Source organism: Morone saxatilis, unplaced genomic scaffold (assembly GCF_004916995.1).
Source record: "Morone saxatilis isolate NCDOM2014 unplaced genomic scaffold, NCSU_SB_2.0 Contig3, whole genome shotgun sequence".
Classification (NCBI taxonomy): Eukaryota; Metazoa; Chordata; class Actinopteri; family Moronidae; genus Morone; species Morone saxatilis.
In genome coordinates this window covers 12,403,903-12,423,223 of record NW_023339873.1, presented here as the reverse complement: position 1 = coordinate 12,423,223, position 19,321 = coordinate 12,403,903, and the positions used below count along the sequence as shown (strand labels likewise).

At 40.4% G+C, this 19,321-nt stretch overlaps 1 protein-coding gene across 1 annotated transcript in view; it reads right to left on the bottom strand.

Moving 5' to 3' along the window:
- Nucleotides 1-85: 85 nt before the first annotated feature.
- The window catches only part of ltk (leukocyte receptor tyrosine kinase), a 60,785-nt gene continuing 41,549 nt past the window's right edge, over nucleotides 86-19,321 (bottom strand). The window contains exons 17-29 of the mRNA XM_035673843.1: nucleotides 15,840-15,938; nucleotides 13,316-13,477; nucleotides 13,034-13,144; nucleotides 9,157-9,343; nucleotides 8,948-9,038; nucleotides 8,340-8,404; nucleotides 6,588-6,717; nucleotides 6,374-6,471; nucleotides 5,857-5,949; nucleotides 5,475-5,576; nucleotides 4,064-4,198; nucleotides 3,680-3,770; nucleotides 86-3,530 (exon numbers count right to left, since the gene is read on the bottom strand). Of these exons, the coding sequence (XP_035529736.1) occupies nucleotides 2,469-3,530; nucleotides 3,680-3,770; nucleotides 4,064-4,198; nucleotides 5,475-5,576; nucleotides 5,857-5,949; nucleotides 6,374-6,471; nucleotides 6,588-6,717; nucleotides 8,340-8,404; nucleotides 8,948-9,038; nucleotides 9,157-9,343; nucleotides 13,034-13,144; nucleotides 13,316-13,477; nucleotides 15,840-15,938 (2,426 nt within the window). The 3' untranslated portion in view covers nucleotides 86-2,468. The remainder of the gene's footprint in view (nucleotides 3,531-3,679; nucleotides 3,771-4,063; nucleotides 4,199-5,474; nucleotides 5,577-5,856; nucleotides 5,950-6,373; nucleotides 6,472-6,587; nucleotides 6,718-8,339; nucleotides 8,405-8,947; nucleotides 9,039-9,156; nucleotides 9,344-13,033; nucleotides 13,145-13,315; nucleotides 13,478-15,839; nucleotides 15,939-19,321) is intronic.

The window sequence follows — 19,321 nt, the reverse complement described above, 5'->3', positions numbered from 1 at the left end:
TATTTTCAATAGTAAAACACTATTGTGAACAAACACCGGGACACTGGGAGCAAACTGTGTAACTGATCAAACTCACACAAATAAGATCAATATATGTTGATTTATTTGGGGCACAGTTAGGTTAGATGAAAGTGAAATACAGTATATTGCATAGAATGCATTTTTGGTTGAGGCACCCTCAGCTACATAAAGAATACAGAAAAAAAAAACTTTCAGAGAGTGTGTAATAAAATACACCAGGCCATAAAAACTAAACAATGTGAGCAAGACGAAGATTATTTTTTTCTCTGTGAAAGACTTTCCACAGTAATCAATATTTCTAAATGGCCCACATCAATTGCTAAAAGGAGTCTTCAGAAAACTACGTGAGCCTTTTGTCTTTTCTAAAACATGTTATTTTCAAGTGAACAAAGATAAACACTCACTAATATCAGCAGGCCTGAGCATAAAAAAAACACACAGTAAGCCTATAGAACTCTCACATGAATGTAACCGTTCATTCAACATATGAAAAAATAAACAATCAACATATTCAGGCTCCAAATAAAGACACATATCGAATAAAACTACCAAATTGATTAAATAAGAATAACCTGAAAACATAAATACCAAATAGAGATTTTTCACAATTAAATCTTTGATTAACTGTAGGAACTGAGATACCTGCAGCAGCATGTTTGGTATATCGAAGCTGAATACCTCCCCCTGCTGAGTAAACATAGGTACTACCAGCACTACATCAGTAGATGCAGTAGAGGTATCTAATGGCAGTGATCAACTACAAATACAGATCCATCATTAACATAAATGAATACAAATAAATGATAAAACAGCTACGAATGCAATGGGTTAGTCCAGTGTACGAAGTCAGTACAAAAATAGCAAATATTTTCACAGCTACATGGTCATCATCAAATTCTATACGCATATACGTTTATAAGTCCAAGTAAATATTGGGACATGGGGAAAGAGAGTCAAGAATAGTCAAAAATATAATATACAAAAGACAAATCAAGATCTTTCTCAGCACAAGCTTCACTTACTTACAGTACAGCGCAAACCATTTAACGCCTTCAGGGACATTTTGACATTTTGGCAAATACTTTGCAGAGAGTTTGATGAGAAGATCAATATCACTCTTGTGTCTGTACAGTAAATTTAAAGCTACGGGCAGCAGCTGGTTAGCTTAGCTTAGCATAAAGACTGAAAACAAGGGGGAAACAGCTAGCCTGACTCCATCCAAAGGTAAAAATATCTGCCTGGTAGCACCTCTACACCAGTAACGTGCCATATCTTGGTTGTTTTAATTCATACAAAAACAGAAGTGTAAGTGGGTTTGTGTGGGACTATTTCTTGGCTAGAAGCAAAGGCTTTCTGGAGTATTGTCTTCAGCGTGAGATTTCAGATCAACTGGGAGGAGGTCAGAGTCATTAACCTGCAGTCAGTGGACGGTTGTATTCACATTTGACACCTAAGACCTAAGATCATCCTCAAACAAAAGCAAGGTTTAGGATCTCCTCATTTACACATTCATGTGGCCAAAATGCCATACTTAACGACCAAACTATCTCCATGACAACTGAGCAAACTCCATCTGTTGGGGAGGCTTTAGAAGCACTGAGTAAGTAGACCTTGTGTTGAGAGTTTGTTTGCCAAACGGCTGTTTCCAAGGTTGAGAATGAACCCTCAAGCTCAAGAGCTATTTAGAAAAACAGAGAAAACTTCAGACATTTTCAGAAAAAGGTAATACTTGTTATTGCAGTATATTAGGCGTATGTGTTTTCACATTATTTAGGGTGAAAGCAAATCAGAATCACGGAAGTGTACTACTTCCTAAAGAATGCATAAAATGAAATAAATGAACTAGTTTTAGTAACTCTACAGCCTTTCTGAATTTTAAAGGTTTGAAATAAAAAATTCTTAAAAGAAACACAATCTTGGAGATTCTCTTCCCAATGGCTCAATATTGTTTGGCTTGTTATGGTCATATTACACTGAATACAACAAATTCCAACAAATTGTTTACTGTGATGCAACATATACTACTGCCAAAGCGTTCATGAAAAAACAAAAACATATAGGTAGAAAAGGAGTGTAACTACAGCAGTTATTTATGGCAGCCATCACTGACAATGTGGACATTGAGAAAGCGCAGGGCTGCGTGCCGCAGTGTTTCAGCTTCAGTGTTCAGCTACCAGAGTACCAGAAGCCCAGCAAAGGGCTCTGAGTCCAGCGTTGGCTCTCTGTATCACAGTGCAGAGGAGTGTTTGTGAACGTGACTGTGTTTTCCAGCATTCCAGGAGCTCTAATAATTTGATGTTGTGGCTCTCAGACCGTGGCAAAGCCCTCGCGGTCATGCTTTTTTTTTTCATAAATCCAGGATTCTAGTCTCAGGTTGTGTGAAAAGGGATTCCGGGTGACATTTAATTTTAATATAATTTAAAATCCCTGTTACAGTAAGCCGTTTCTTAGATAGGGGTAACACTGAGGTCTTCAGACAAAGAAAATCCAGAGTCTCGGTCGCGTGTGGGTTTCTCAGGTTTGGTGTGTCTCCTGACGTCCTCGTGTCCGTAGCTGGCGTGGCGCTTCAGCAGCAGCTTGGGCATACAAGATGAGGAGGTATGGAGGCCTAACGCCAGCCCCAGGCTAGTCCCTGAGGAGACACTCGGGGCAGAGCTGGTGTTTGTGATGGCTTCTTGGGCTTTGGGCATAACCAAGGGCAGGCTCTCGGCCTCGTAGCTTTGCTCATCGTAGGCATAGTTGACATTGCCACAGGGGAAACTATGGAGCTTAGCTAGGTCCATGCCAGCTTTTGTGCTGCTACCTGTTTTATGGGAGGATGTGCTCAGGGCAGCTTGAGCCTGGCAGGAAGGGGATGAAGTTGAAGAGGTGCAGAGGCTGGAAGGGCTAACGTGGGTGCTGTTGGCACAGTCGCCAGCCTCGCTGCTCTCTAAAGTTGGGTTGCAGGTCTGAGGAACCTGCATGTTAGAAGTGGAGGAAGAGGAGCTTGAGAGTGGCATGGACTGAGTGTGAGCGAGTGTTTTCTTCCCCCGGAAGTTTTCCAAAACCCAGGAGCCGTATGTGGGGTTCCACAGGTTCTTTGTCTTGTTCTTCAGCCTCTGGCTCCCTGAGGAGGAGCTGTTTCTGGAGCAAGGTCGGTGATGAGGAGGCTCAGGGTGGAGCCAGTGGCCTCCCGTGCAGACGCCTGGAGAGGACAAACCAGGGGCAGGAACAGGCTCAGCCCAGGATGGCTCCAGAGCTTCACGGCATGACATCACTTCATGGTGGACAGGTTGGGTTCTCTGGAGGAGTAGACGAGGTTTGGTTGGCTGTGGGGGAAGAGGGGTTGGACTCAGGCCCAGAGAGGAGAGACCCAGCTGGGAGGAGGAATCCTGGGAAACAGTATGGGATGCCAGTAGGGGAGTGAGGCTGGTGGAGGTGTGGTCAGAGGGACGGATGACTCTTCCACCATCGTCCTCTGCGGTAGGGCCATATTCCACTGGCAGAGGTGTGTTGATCACATCTGGATCCTGATATAGAGTAGTGATGCAGCAAGGAAATAAAAAAAAACAGGGCACGGAAGAAAAGTATGAAGAAATAGTAAATTCATATTATATTTATGTAACAATAATGATAATTTTCTGTACGTATCTACAGAAATGTGTGATATGAAGTGTACCTGAGAGCAGTAGTTAATTCTCTCCAGAATAGTAGAGAAGTTGGGCCGATGCTCAGGACAGTGCTGCCAACACTGGGTCATGATCCGATAGCTACACAGTAACAAACACAATTTCAGATATATTGTTTGAGCTGTTACATCTACCATAAAAGTAGTACTATCAGACAAATGGTATTGTCATAACATAATAATAACTCTCCTTTTCTTCAATGTTATACATCACAGCATTCTGTCTTGGCAGGGAATTAGTGAAACATTTACACTCAGAAAATCTGCACTGCATAGAAAATGTCAAGCAAGCAAGACAACTCTAGTCTGACTAAAATCATCCCAGTTGTGCCATGCTTGAACTTTCCTCTTTCTGTATTTGCTGTCAGTACTCACACAGGCCCTGGACAGCTCTTGGGAGGATCCATCCTGCCTCCGCTGGTGACAAACTCCAGCACCTCTTGGTTGGTTTTACAAGGATACGGCATGTAACCCAGAGAGAAGATTTCCCACAGCAGCACTCCAAATGACCTGCAGGGGGAGAGACAGATCAACAACTGAGTCGACTCTATCACATACTGAGCCTTGGTTGTTCTCTCGTCTCTCTCAGACTGAGGATAGCAGAATCAATACTATATATTTCACCAAAGAATACTTTAAACAGCTGGAGATGTAATTGTGATCTGGCTAAAAGGTGAAAGCTGAAGTTTGCATCTAACTAGGAACCTCCTCAGCTCTTTGACAAAATGAACATATATACAGTCTGGTATATAATCAGTATACAGTGGGGTCCAAAAAATATCATTAGTTCAATGATATTGCTTGGACTAGATTATATCATTCAGGTGTCCACTGGAGTTCTGGTAACTGGATAAAAGGCCACACAAGATAACACTCTTGTTTTTCCAATTTTTTGTCGGTCACTATCCTGCTGAAGAATGATTCCTCTTCCAAACAACAAGCAAGAAGGAACAATGTGCCCCTTCAGAGTTTAAGTATACTTCTCTGTGGTCAAACTGTCGCTGATCCTCTACATATTCCAACCACCATGTTTTAATATATCTGTCATCTCCACATAAAAATTCTGATCGCAGTTATACAGTTCAGACTTGATCTGTAAACAAATCTTTCTTCCAGTCTTCAAAAGTAAAGTTTTAGATGTTGTTTGGTCCCTTGCTAAATATTTGACTTCTTTTGTCACAGGAGAAGTGGTTTGGACCCTGTTTCTCACTGCGTTCTTTGTTCAGTTGACTCTGTGTCTTGAATACAGATGCTGCTCTGTCTTGTATCGATGTTCACTCGATATACCATGCTTTTTAGATGTTGATTTCTCTGTAGGTCTGTGTGGTTTTGTTTAGGAGTAAAATTACTTAGTTTGTGGAAATCTCTCCAGTTTGTGTTGTATTGACCCCATGGAGGCTTTTGAATTAGCTGCAATTTGCTGCTGGGGTACTTGTCAACACTCAAGAGAACAATTTGACATTGTTAGAAATGAAAAATGATTTCCAATGCAAATCTGTTTTCAATTTTTAACATCTGGTAATAGAAAAGAAATACTAAAAATTACTAATGCACAATGTCTGTTGGGATCTTTGTATGATGTACTGTTTGGCAACAATTAGTATGAACACATGATATTCAGCATGTATCAAAGAATTTTGTCATTCCAAAGTAATATACTCTTCAATAAGACGTCTCAAAGCGAGAACAAAGGAAACTGTATCTGCTTTTAAAATTAAAAACAGTTCCTCTTTGTGGATTCATACTCTTTGAGCCTTACTGTACAGTATCTGTTCAGTAATTATACCATGTATCAGTCTTGCAGGTGAAGATTCCCTCCATGAATGCCTCCGGTGGCATCCATTTGACTGGCAGCATGGCACGACCACCTTTCCTGTAATAACTGGCTCTGGGAGAAGAAAGAAATCTGATTTAGAAATGTCCATTTACCATCAGTTTAGAAGAGAAGAAGAGCAGGTAAAAACCACTAGGCCATGAACTCCGTAAGTAAATTTGAATGTGGCCCTGCGGAGGACAATAAGATAAGCTTTTCAACCGGTCCCCCATATACCACATCAACCCAGTTCTGCCTGGACTCCTGCACCCATGAGAGACACCACTGTAAATCATCCTGTGTGCTTTGCTATGTAGACAGTCAGTGTGTTGTGATGCAGATTCAGGATACACACCTGTATATATCTCGAGCCATGCCAAAGTCTCCAATTTTGGCCACTCTGTCTGGTCCAGGGCAGGTGAGGAGGCAGTTTCTAGCTGCAATGTCTCTGAAAAACACAGGACCTGTTACAAAATGTAGCCATATGGTGGCCATAAACTCTCTAACCTAAGACTCATAGTTTTTAAATTTGTTAACAATAACACACATTTTAAAAAGGAGGATTTACATTTACATGAAAATTATGTTTCCTGCTGCAAGAACATCAACCACTGTAGTTTACAGTAAAGAAGGTCCACTTGTAAAAATCTATCAAATTTGTGGCTAATTATGCAACAGAGCCTGTTCATGTAAATATATCTTCAGTTTATTTAAATATATTTAAAATGAAACATTACCGGGTTCAATAAAAATAGTGAGTCCTAATTATATGATACTCATTCACATGTTTTTGTCGTGGAAGAAGGGGCTCTCACAATTCTTTTTGTATTAAAGTGAGCTCATAGCAGTAATAACTGGCAGTGGATCTGAACCTGTGTATAAAGTGGTTCTCCTCCAGGTAGCGACAGCCAAAGGCGATATCTCTGGCCATCCGCAGCAGCTCCCGCATGGTGAGAGAAGAGGTCTGGCCCTGGATGCAGCACAGATCAATTTAGTGTACCATATACACAAGCACATACACCTCAAACACACACACAAACACACACAACACACACACACACACAGAAAAGTGTAGCACAGACTCACAGCTCGTGGCCTGTTCTGTCTCAGGAAGCTCTTCATGTCTCCCCCGGTCATCAGCTCCAGCAGGATGAAACGCGGCAGGATGTTCAGACTGACGCCGATGCAGCGCACAATGTTCTCATGGCTGAACTTGCTGTGTGGACAATGAACAACACTTGGGTTAGCAGGCCTGCACCTGTGTGTGTTAATCGTATAAAATGTGCTGTGTGACATATGAAAGAAAAAGACAGGACAATATAGATGAGAGAGAAAGAGAGAAGATGGGTTCTGGTACACACTCTGTCTGAGAGTTTTGTCTTTCAATTATCATATAACAAAGTTGACTTTGTGATCCTTAAATACAGCGCAGATATAAATGTACAAGGTGCATAAAACAATTTGAAGACCTATCAACATTTCAGTCACTGACTGCTGCACACATACCTCAGCTGTCATATTAACTGCATATTCTATGTTTTTAATACAATGATTTTGATATCATTTGCGTTTTTTTCTCTGTTTTGTATATGTTTGAAAATGTAACATAAAATGCAGTTAATGAAGCCATAATGTATAAATATCACAAATTAGCCCTTTAAGCAATTACAAAACTAATTCAAGCTGAAGATTTGGAAGCTCATAGGGACAGAGTTGTCAGCATAGATCAAGTTTAGTAAAAAAAATCCTGATTTGGAGCTTGCTGAGTTTGAAAGAGTCTGTCTAACTGCTTCAGCAGATTCTAAGCAGTAAAGTAATTACAACATAAAAAGGGACTTTTTGCTAGTTTCATCAGTAACACGGTCATGTCTTTTTCACAGTTGAAACTTGTGGACCAATAAAAAAGGTCTTACAAGATGATGCTTCACTTTCAGGTCAACTAATGAGTTTTCATCTGCTCTTACTTGGGCTTTCATGCGAGGGATAAACATTTTTAGAATAACAGCACACAGATTTTAAAATGAAAAACAGATGTTTTACAGACACAACTCCTCTTGTGGCCACAATATATGGATTATGCCCCCGATTCTGCGTTTGCTCACCTTTAAAACTTATCTGGATCTAATAAATCTGTTGCTGTGCGCTCTCAAATCCACATTTAGTAACAGTAAAACTGGTTTTGCTTATCCTTTGCTTTATATTTTTGTCACTCAATTTCCATACATATGTGACCTGAGTGACTGTATCCCTGTGTGTGATCACGGCTGTATTATTTAGAAGGGGCTGGAACTGTAGGCCTAAACTAATCTAAATTAGGAAATCTTCTTCTATCTGCATCAAGTCTTGTCTTTCTAAAACATATCTAATGAAGCAACAACAGATGTTACGGAAGGAGACTTATTACTGGTGCTCAATAAACATCACACAGGTCATAAACTAGGATTAAACTACCTGTATTCTAGTTATTTTCCAGAGATCAAAACATATCCTGCAGATATGTCTATCACTGCCTAATTGACCATTCATATAATTAGCTGAAACAACCAGCTATTTATGTGAGAGGCCAATATGTGTGTTACGTTATAGAAGTGGTTTGTTTTCCAGCGAATAAAGTTTCACATTTGGCTCCAGCGGTTATCTCCTCTAACACCGAGGAACATGTTTAGCTATAAAACAAAGCCAGCTGCTGTCTGATGATGTGAGCACACTGCTGTTTCACACGTGTTGTGTGCTATAAGGAGGATGCATTGGGTGAATCAGTGTGTGAAATAAACTATAGGACAGCCAGTGGGGTGCGTGTGATGTACACAGGAAGTGTAGAGCTAGAGTATAGTGCACCTCATAATCAACGCCTCCATCAGGAAATCCATTTCATCCTGTTCGGAGCAGATTTCTGGGAGAGTCTGTGGAGCAGAAAGAATGAAAGAAGCAGTTTGATGTGAGTGTGTGCCACTGCGAAGGGGAAAGACCTCATTCGACCTAATCAGCAGACTATTGAAGAGCAAGCCAACGCATGTAAAGCTCACTCAGTTTTAGTATTTTTTACCATGTGTAGTTTTTAAGCCAAGTGATCTGAAGTCAGTGACTGAACAAATTTTTCAGAGTCACACAGACATATTGTGCAGTATTGATGATTTTGCAGTACGTGATTTCATCTGTTCATGAGTTTTTTTACACAACACCTTATTAATATACACAACACCTTATTAATATATAATATAGTATGTCGTAAGTGAAGCTAATGACCTTTCTCTAAATATATACATGACAAAAACCTGTCTTTTTAACCCCCCCATGCGTGTGTGACCTTTAGATTGAAAAAGCAAAAGCACCCCTGTGGAGCTGGGTTGAGTGGATTATATGTAATCAACATAGCTCCTGGTGAGGTGCTATCATCTAACATTTAGGTGCAACTTTTCCCCATGCGCCTCACAGTGCACACTGACCTTTATGGCCACCTGCATGGGACTGTTATCACCGCTCATCCCCAGAACTTGTCCTTCATAGACTTCACCAAATGCACCATGGCCAAGAGCCCTGAAAAACAACGTGAAAAATACAACGATTGAAGTGTAGCTGTAAGATTGGGCAGCAGCACAAACAGCCTTCAGAAAATCAAACTGACATTCTGACATCGTGTCCAGGTGTTCTGTACCTGAGAAGTGTTATATTCTTGCGTGGCACTTCCTTCAGTTCATTGAGTGAGGCGGCCTTCCCTGCGAAGCAGTAGTTGGGATTGTAGTCCGTCATGATGGTGGAGGAGCGGATCTTGCTCAGCTTGTACTCTGGACTCTGCAGACGCCCCCTCACTGCATGCAGGTCGTTTTTTCTGCGGTACCACACTAAAGATGAAGAGAGGACAGAGTCAAGCGTTGTTTTACTTCAAAGTCTAAAAAATCATAACCCTAACTGGACCCCACGCTTGCATGTAAGTTGTAAAAGCAACTTCCTGACTATCTGCTGACTGTAGGAGCGGTAACACAAGGAGGGGTCAAGCCACATCTCAGTAGTTAATGATTTTAAATGTAAATATGTGAGACTGTCAGAGAGTTGGTTCAGACAGTCATTTTTGCTCTTAAAAGAGTACTCCACCGATTTAGAATTGCTCTTCTATAACATTGTCAGACTCATAACAGACAGTTTTACAATTTTCGTTATAAAATGTATGCAGCAGAACCAGAGATATTATCTACGCCTACGCTACCCACAATGCAACACAACCGCCATCAGAGATTCAGGTGTGTTATACTAGTAGCAGCTAATGTAGCCTTGAGCTGCAAGTCTAAAACAGAGAAGTGGAGTGGCCTATAGATGTCCTAACCGACACTGACTCGAGTGACCTCACTTAAGGCAGGCTTTATGCTACTTTAGTTCACATCTGCAGTTGCACAAGACCTGTAAACAGACTCTGATGTGGAAAAGAAATCGGTGGAGTTCCCCTTTAAGAAGACAAATCCTTTCACACACAAACAATGTTTTGCGGGATACAGGTGGGACGTCGTCTCCTTGGTTACTGCTCCTAGACCGTCTGTGCCAGTGAGTTTGGACTCACCCGCCATGGAGGCAGCCCATGTCCCCGATGCAGGTTGGTAGTCTGCCAGGGAGAGGGGTGTTGCGTGCAGGTAAGAGGTGCCGTCGAGCCATCGCCCGGTGCAGATGCTAGGGACTCAGGGGACTTGGGATGAGGGTTGGGTTGGGGAGAAGAAGGAGGAGGAAGGGGAGGAGGAGGAGGAGGAGGAGGAGGAGGGGAAAGAGGAGGAGGAGATGGGGCGCCCAGGGAACAGACTACCTCCCTGCATGGGGGAGAGCTCAGGTGAAGAGACACCGTTAACCTGAAGGGTGTGTATAGGTGTTTTTTTTTTTGCAGCGGAAAGCAACATGTATGCAATTGCACAGATGTTTGTTTTAATACTGGATTTATTTACTTGCAAATTCACAAAATTACACACAAAGCAGTTAGTGAAGAAGTCACACTAAATAGCTCATCCATTTTTCATGAAAAAAGAGCGTTGTCTGATTGTTGTGCATAGAAGTCAGCTTAGTTTGCACTTTGGTAATTACAGGAGCACGATGTCATGCAGTTACACTCCACAGCTGTTTGTCCATGACTGGTTATAATGAGCAAAACAACCATCTTATCAGCAATTAATATCTGTCTGATTACACTCTGATTACACAGAGCGTATCTATGTTTAGTGATCACTAAGCTCAAACCTTTTTGCTTTACTGCTTCACATACTAACATTTTCATTTGTTTTCTGTCTTTTCTGTTCAGAACTTTTATCTGAAAAGACCTTTTATCTGATGACTAACATTGGCCGGCCTGGCTGACCTTAGTCCTACCTACCAAACCCGTCCTTTCCACTTTAATGCATTTCCTATTTCCCATTCTTCTGAAAAATGACTGCTGTTTCAACATTGTTGCCCATTTCCCCAGATCTCTCATCTCCTCTAAAGTTCTGTTTTTTTACTACACTCTCTCAACATTCATCACTCTGATATTCTACTGTTGTAAACCAACCAATAGATTTCTTCCAATGTGCATTTAATTTCAACATTTACATTAGGAACCTTATCCAATACTATTACATATCATATGAGGGTCTGCCATTAGAACTTATTATTATCAAGTCTTACAGAAATAATATACCTGATCTAATCTGTTCCATCTCTTCTTTTGGAGGCTGCAATTCTAATTCCACTGTTGTCAAAAGTGACAAGAGGATCACCCTCTGGGGAGCAGTGTCTGCTTGGTTTTCCTTTACAATGGGGAAAGAATCTCTATATTGTTCCTTAAATCTGTCAGTTTTACCTTTTATTTATAACTTTCCTTGCCGGACTTTTACTGTATATATTAGTTCAGTCAAAAATTTAACTGCTTTTATCATGCTTGGTTTTCTTGTCAGACAGCACACAAGCCCGGAGGCAAGAAACTGATATTTTACAGGAATTTAGTGCTGTGTAGATTTCTCCAGAGGTTTAGATTCACCAAAACTGACCGTGGGAAAGAAAGAGTGAGTCTCTCACTGTTGAGCTTAATATTCAGCACTTTCAGTGAGGTTATGTAGAGGACAAAAGAGAGAGAGAATCTGCTATATTCTTACACCTTAAAAAGCACTTAGTGGAGGATTAGTGTCAGGATTCCCTTCCAATTCATCTGCAGCAGATGGTTGTCAAAAAGGTAACAAAGGTGCAAAAAAGTGTTATCAGCTGTATAATCCCTCACTGTCCTATATGATTGCAGAATGACTGCATATGTTGTTGTTACAACTACATACAAACTGTATTTATATAAAGTGTCTGCGGTTAATAAAATGAGGTTTAGAATATAAGTCAACATTACACAGTATATATTGCATAGCAGCTTTTTAGACCAAGTTAAATACTAATGCAACATTAGTATCATTAGGCAATGTTACAATCTTAATTGATATTAAATATTAGATTGTGGTTGTCTCTTTATACCTCAGTTGCCTTCTCTTTCCTAGAGTTGCACTGCCACTGAGTAGTACAATTAAAACTACACAACTGGTTAATTGTTAATTCCCTAATTATTCCTGTTGTAAGCTGAATCATCAGTGAAGCATTTTACAGCACGTCTGATTGACAGATTGTCTCAGATTACAGAAAGTGAACAAATCTAGTCATCTCTTCATTTAAAAACAGATCCCTCTCCCATGTACTCTATATCAGAGTGCTTTGTGTGAATAGCATGTATTTCTGCTATATATAACACTTATTATAAAGAGTCAATGCCCATGGGTTAAGATAAATTGTCACTGTGCACTTCCCATAGTGACTAAAAGGCTAATCTTTTATCACAGTTCTCTATTTTCCCATATTATTCTAATCTTTATGTCTATATAACCACAATTGTTTCAGTTTTCAGTTGTGTTTTTTCACCCACTAAATCATAACATCTGACATTTACCGCTATCTTATCTAATCTAATCTCACTCATCAGTACACATCTCCAGCTGAGAGAAACATCATAGTTAAATGTCAAACCTTTCCACTTGTCCTTTTTATAACCAATGATGTGTTTTTATATTAAAGTCATAGAGTGAGATGCTTAAAGCACATCTCGGCTGTTTGCCTCAATGAGAGCAATCTGTAGGCAATAAATACAACATATAAACAATATGGTATTTAACTGCATTATCTCACTTCTCATCTGCAGTATCATCTTGTTTCACAATCTTTGGCAACAAAAAAATAGTCAGGATTGTATTTACATATAGCCAGCAACAGGAGAGCACCACCTGAAATAAGTGCTTGTAATAAAAGTGTCCATATGTGCTTACTTCATATTGTGTCAGCAACGTACGTATAATTCAAAACCATATCCCCGCCACAGCTCCTTTAATCACCTGGCATACAGCCAGAGGAGAGTATTTAAAACAACACTTATCAGAGGTGTTCCTTCCTGTTTCTGTCAGTAACATCTGGAGGCATCTGTATGTCCAGCTGTGCTCACAGCCGGTGGAAGGTGGAGGGCACAGACTGCACACAGAACTGGAAGAGTCTCTTACTGAGGATGACGCCGGCACAGATCAGCGCAATGCCGCTCGCGATGGTGGAGACCACAACTGCCAGGATCAAAGATGTCGACATCTGGCCCTGCGGAGCCAGGCCCTGAGGAGCTGCTGGGAGAAAAGGGTTGATTAATAAACTTGTTACTGTGTCAGTGTAGATGCTTTATCTGGTTAGATAAGAAATAATTATACATGGATTCATTGATTGACAATAAAATGACCTGTTATGACTGTTATCTAAAAGAAAAAGTAGTGTTTGCTGGGGGTAGAGATACTTACCTACAGTGCCGATACACGTGACGTTGTCACTGGCCAGGACTTTGTCGTCATCGCACAGACAGAGGATAAGGTGAGTATCCTCATCTCGTTTACAGCTTTGCGACTGACAGTGGCTGCAGTTTAGCTGCACCTTGATCTCACACTCGCCGTGACTCTCCATGGCTAGAGGAAACGATGTACACATAAACACGTAGGGGCAAAGAGACAGAAACATCAGACACAAACTATTTCTTACAGAGGGAGATCATTACAACAAGGTCTTGTGATATTCTATATTATTCTGTTTGTCAGCAAATCAAAAAGAAGATCCCATTCACAAGTGTTATCTGTGCAGCCAAAGACGTTATAGCTTATTCCTCTGTACAATGGAGCTTAATAGTCTTAATTGTCACTCAGCACTGAGTGCAACACTGTTGCACTGGGTGCTCATAACAATGAATACTGGCACTGTATTTTATTTTGAGTCAATTACACATCTGCAGCTGAAAATAGTAAGGAAATGAGTTAGCCTTTTCTAAAAATTAAAGTATATTGATCTATCCCTTTTTTTTCTTTTTTTTTCAATTTCTTCAGCTGAAACAAATGGGTCTCGGGGCTGAGAGCCCCAAACAGTGGGTAGTAAAGGGAGTAAGGAAGTCAGAAATTATTGAGAGACTGACACTGAGACACTGTTGGTTATTGTGTTTACATGAGTTGACATCACCCTTGACTTTTAATCTCTGAACACATTACATGCTGTGCTCAAATGTATGCAAAGTTAAATGGATCTGTAATAGAAATAAATGCCATTATTGGCTCAACAATGTGGTCCACATTATACATATATTTTTCCATTATTCAATTACTCGTATCTGTGACTTGAACAGTGCTACATTGTTTCTTGATACAAATTATGAATATAAGCAGAGGTAGGCTTGTGTCATGTGTGTCAGAATTTAAACCTCATCTTTTACTTAAATACAAGATTATAATTTAACTACATTATAAAATTTAATTATAACCATTTAAGTTAATCTCTTTGTTTGTATCTCGCTTTGCCTGCGTTTCATGTTTGAACACTGCATTGTCATTGTGTTTGAAAGCGACAACTGGCAGCACACGCAGCAACAACAACAGCGTCTTTCACATGAGAATGGAGGTTTGTCTGTTGGCGCCGAAGGCAACAGGCTACATGAGGCTGTGAATTAGTCAACCGCCTTCCTGTTCCTCCCCCTAAATAATGAGAATCAGATGGCCGGTAGTCCCACAAAAAGACAAAAAACACTACAGATCTATGTGCATGTGTGTAGGCCTAAATGCTCAGACAGATAGTTTAGCACAAACTACACATGCTGGTACACCCCGAGGCATTGACTGGATCGATCGTGAACTAAGTGCACAGACACCCAGTAGCTCAGGATTTAATCTTTACACTGACGGTGTCTCTTTGCTTTGGGATCAACCATGTTTAACGTTGTCTGTTCCTGGAATGACTCTAAGCAGTGATGCAACTATATGTTATATAACTCCAAAGATGTCCTTGAGTTTTAATATTAGTACCACCAAAATAAAGCACAGGGCGATTATTAACTGCAGTTAACATCTGTTAACAGAGCCTGTAATTCTTCAGCCTGTCTTCATCGATCCACTTCTTTTTATGACTGCCTATCAAAGTAATGTCTTGGCTTAGTCTTAATTTGTCATTATTGTTGGAATTTGCTCTTCTTCTTAATGTTATTACCATTGTATGTTCTACTCATCTATTTGTTGATTTAGTTGTTGCTAGGAAACTTTCAGCAGACCTTCCACAGCGTTACCACCACTTTGCTGCGTTATCCATGTGGCAAACACCTGCGCTCTATTTGTCTGATTACAACATATCTCAATGTCAGCTTCCTAGCTTATTCTGGAGATTTCAACTGCATCTTGCGGCTGTGAATGGCATCTGTGTTCTTCATCTACTCTATTATGCCGCTTTACTCATATCTAGTTTGACAAAAAAACTTTGCTCAGTGTCCACTTACTTACCTTTTCCGGAGCTTCAACTCCATCTCAAAGTCTTCATCAATGGATAGAGTTTGCTTTCTTCTCTACTTTACTTGACTCTACTCAGTTACATTCTATTTTATTCTAGTTTGGGGAAGAAAATCGTAATTCAATGTCCTCTTACTAGCTTTTTCGAGGGCACTCAGCTGCATCTTCCTGCCTTCACCAGCAGAGGAAATTTGCTCTCTTTATTTTTCTATTCTACTCAACTCGAATCTACTCTACTCTATTCTATTTTATTCAGTCTTCATCAGGGGATGGTATTTGCCTTCTACTCTCTTCTATTCTTTCTAGTCCTCCACATTTTTTTCCTACTCTGATCTAGGGTACCTCACTTACTCTCTTCTATTCTAATTTGACAAAAAGATTGTCCACTTTTCAACAGCCCAGTCTTTACTTTTTTACTCTCCTCTGTTCTCTCTATTCTCATTCAGGCAGTCATCAGATTTATCAGCATCACTGTCTTCATTATGATAATATGTGGGGGAGTAAGTCTCACCTGCCAGAGGCTGAAGGAAAATTTCTCCCATTGGATGAATGAATGAGACTCCATTCTGACCGTCAGCTGTGATCTCATCTGTCAGCGCAGCATCACCTCCTGTCACAAAATGTATGTTGTGAATGCTCAGTCAAATCCTTCAGTGTTATATGAAACCCATTCTGATCCAATTATAACAGCCAACTCACGTTTGAAATGTTTAATAAAGCAGTATAACATATTAGATTTTGGCGTCTAGGCTCTGACCTCATCACTCCCTGCACATATGTTTACAGAGATATTGGGGAATGATGCACAAATACCTTAACCCCCCTGTCGGAGCCTACAGGTGGATGCTGGGGTGGTGGTGGGGCTTACAGCGCAGCAGCAGCAGCAATAGTTTGGAGTAGCAGCGAAGTGATCTGAGGCAAGAGCGGCATTGAGCAGAGGGAGAGCTGGGCACTTTGCGCTTCAATAGGCCGCCAAATTGAGAGAGTGCGCTTGGTTAGTGATTATAGATAGGCAAGTCATGTGTGTATAGCAGCGCGGCTCGAGTTGACCTGCCTGAACTAGCTCGCAGGCTTCGCTCCATTTATTAAATTATTGGCAGTCATTTTGGTTGTAAGTGATGAATCAATGTGACCTAATCATGAGTGTTTTTTACAAAGATGTAAAAACGTAAAAAGAAGAATAAAATAAGAATAAAAATAAGTAGTAGTCAGATTACATCCAGCTTTAAGTCAACAAAAGCTTTCTCAGTTTCCGGTGTCTAATGGACTTGAACAGTTGTTGCCAATGGTGCCTCAATTTCAGCATCATTTAGGATTCACTGTCTGCAGTAGGATTTCATTCCCAAAAACCTCATATTACCTTACCTGTTTCTTTGTGTCAGGCTGTGGAATGGTGAGAAGGTTTTGCCCTTTGCTGTGATCACATGACCCAGAAAGATGACCTTTTCAGAGAAAAGCTGCAGTTTAGATAAGCTAGCTGTATGGCCGTTAGATTGAGTGATTCTAATTTTTCCTTAATGCTGCATTAAAGATGGCATAAATGGTTAAAGGTAAACATCTTGCTTTGGTTCTCGTATCAGCAGGGCAAGTTGTAATCTGAAGATTTCCATAGTCCCAAATCACACACTTACATTTCACCATGTCATTGATTGGCTTAATGCCATGGATGAAACTTTCTTTCCAGTGGGCCTCCCAGGGGGAGATGGGATTGTTTCCCCCCATGGCCTCTGGTCTATGAATATGTGTGTTTTGTGAACCTGTATGAGTCTGGCTAAATATTCTGACACAGTCTATGTTGATGTTTGGATAGAGTCTCTCTGCACCTGAACCCTGGATGGATTCTGGTGGCGGCTGTTAAGCTGCTGCGTCTCCTTGTAGTGCCGGCTTGTATTCTCGTAGTGCCGCCTGCTGTCTTCTGGATGAAGCCGAGTCCAGATCAGGATCTAGTTTGAGGCACTGAGACGTAGAGGTGTTTACTGATTCTGTTTCTGCCTTTAGTTTTCTGTCCCTAATGTTTATATATACTTGTGTACTCATATACTTTCCAATCTGCTCTGAAAACATTTCCTTTTTTCTTCGTTCTTTCTTCTCTTCTCATTTAGCCCACATGTCAAGTTGGTCAGTACGTTGTTCACCATAGCTGGTCATATACTGAATGTTAGGAGAAGTCAACAGGAGTAATAACAATGGAGACTTGCTATCTTTTGAGCTCTTGCTATTGGTTGAACCCATTTTCTCTCTTAAAACAAATTCCCCAAAAGTGATAAAAGGGATTCAAAATCATCCCCTTGTTCTCTCAAAAGTGATGTTGGTTTCTGAATTCCACTTTACATGGACCTTGAAGATCATGGTTTCAAAAAAGACTTTTATAGATCCAAATAAAGGTCCTTTAATCTTTCCTTAATCTTTAAGGGTCGAAGAGTAAAATTTTTTTTTTTTCTTCTTGTCACTCAAAATCTGCAGTCAACAATCGATCATTCATTCTTTTTTTCACACTTTTTCCCCACACATTTCTTTCACACAAATCCATGCAACTTCCTGCATCAGACGACTCCCGAAATTAAGTTTCCCAGCTACAGCTCTTTAACCTGAACAATTATTTTATGTGCAGTTCTTTCACACATAATCTCATTCACACGTGTGCATGTACTTTCCAGACGAGTCCCAGACTCAAGTCTCCTGGCTATAGCTCTTTCACCTGAAGCTCTGGTGATTCTGCAGCGGTCTTTACCTGCCCTGCTGACACGTCTGTCACAACCTTTGTTTGGCAGGGAGGTTGATGTTAGAGTCCCAGACTAGCCAGCATGGTCTTTACCTTCAGCCCTGAGTGTCCGAAGTCCTGTCACACAAGTGATCCTGCTTACAATGCCAATTTGTGGTGGCTATTTGTTAAATAAAGCATACAACGTATGATCTTGTCTGTCTAAGGTTTTATTCAAATCATCCATGAATGGACTTAACGCAACCATCACACACTTTGTATGTGAAGGCTCCAAAGAGGAATAAGTAACTGTGTTAGAGTGACGCTCCAACAGGGATAAAATGATACTGCTTCTTTCAATCTTTACTAAGTTCTGGGGAAATGGCTGCTCAAAATACTGCTGTTTACTTAGAGTTTACATAGAGTATAGTAAGAAACAAGGTTAAAGGTTAGATGCATATAATAGCTTCTTGTGTAGGTTGTGTGTGGGTTTACAACAACCAGGTCAAAGGGTCATGTAGGTTCTTAGAAACTGCTGTTACACACATGAATCCATATCATGCATCCCTACTTCTGCCTTTATTTTTCTGTTAATTGTCTAATAAATCAAATCAACTAATTGTTTCATCTCTATGTATAGAGCTGTATAGGATTGTTGGTTGCCACTGAATAGTTAGATCACAAGACTGGGGGTTTTATAGGATGGTTGGGTAAACTTGATGCCCCAAATCACCTTTGCTTGGATAATTTTATGCGTATGCCTACATGAGTTTTGTTATACAGGAAGAGAAAAGAGGGTTTTTGATATAAAACGCATGCATGCACAGATAGCTTACTGCTGCAGTGACAGCCAACAATCCTATACAGCTCCACATACATAGTGCTGAAAAGGGAGTAGATTTTGGTGAGAATTCCTGATGAATAATGGGATCTCAGTTCACAGAATTCAACCTAAGTTTGACCATAAACAGCTATGAAGCATAATAATGGGCCACAAAATCAAAATGCTGCTGTAAAGGGAAATCCACCATAAAATAAAATTCTAGATTTGAGAGGCAAGTACCTAACACAGATAGCTGTCTCAGAATCATAAATATATGGGTTTACAGCTTTGTATCACAAAATATCTCAGTAAAATCATCATAATGGCTTTCATTGGGTTCAAGTTGTTCCATTATTATTCTCTATGAAAGGAACAGCTCCTGCGGTGCTGTATCTGTGTGATATTAGAAATATCATATACAGCGGGTAAAATAAGTATTGAACATGTCACCATTTTTCTCAGTAAATAT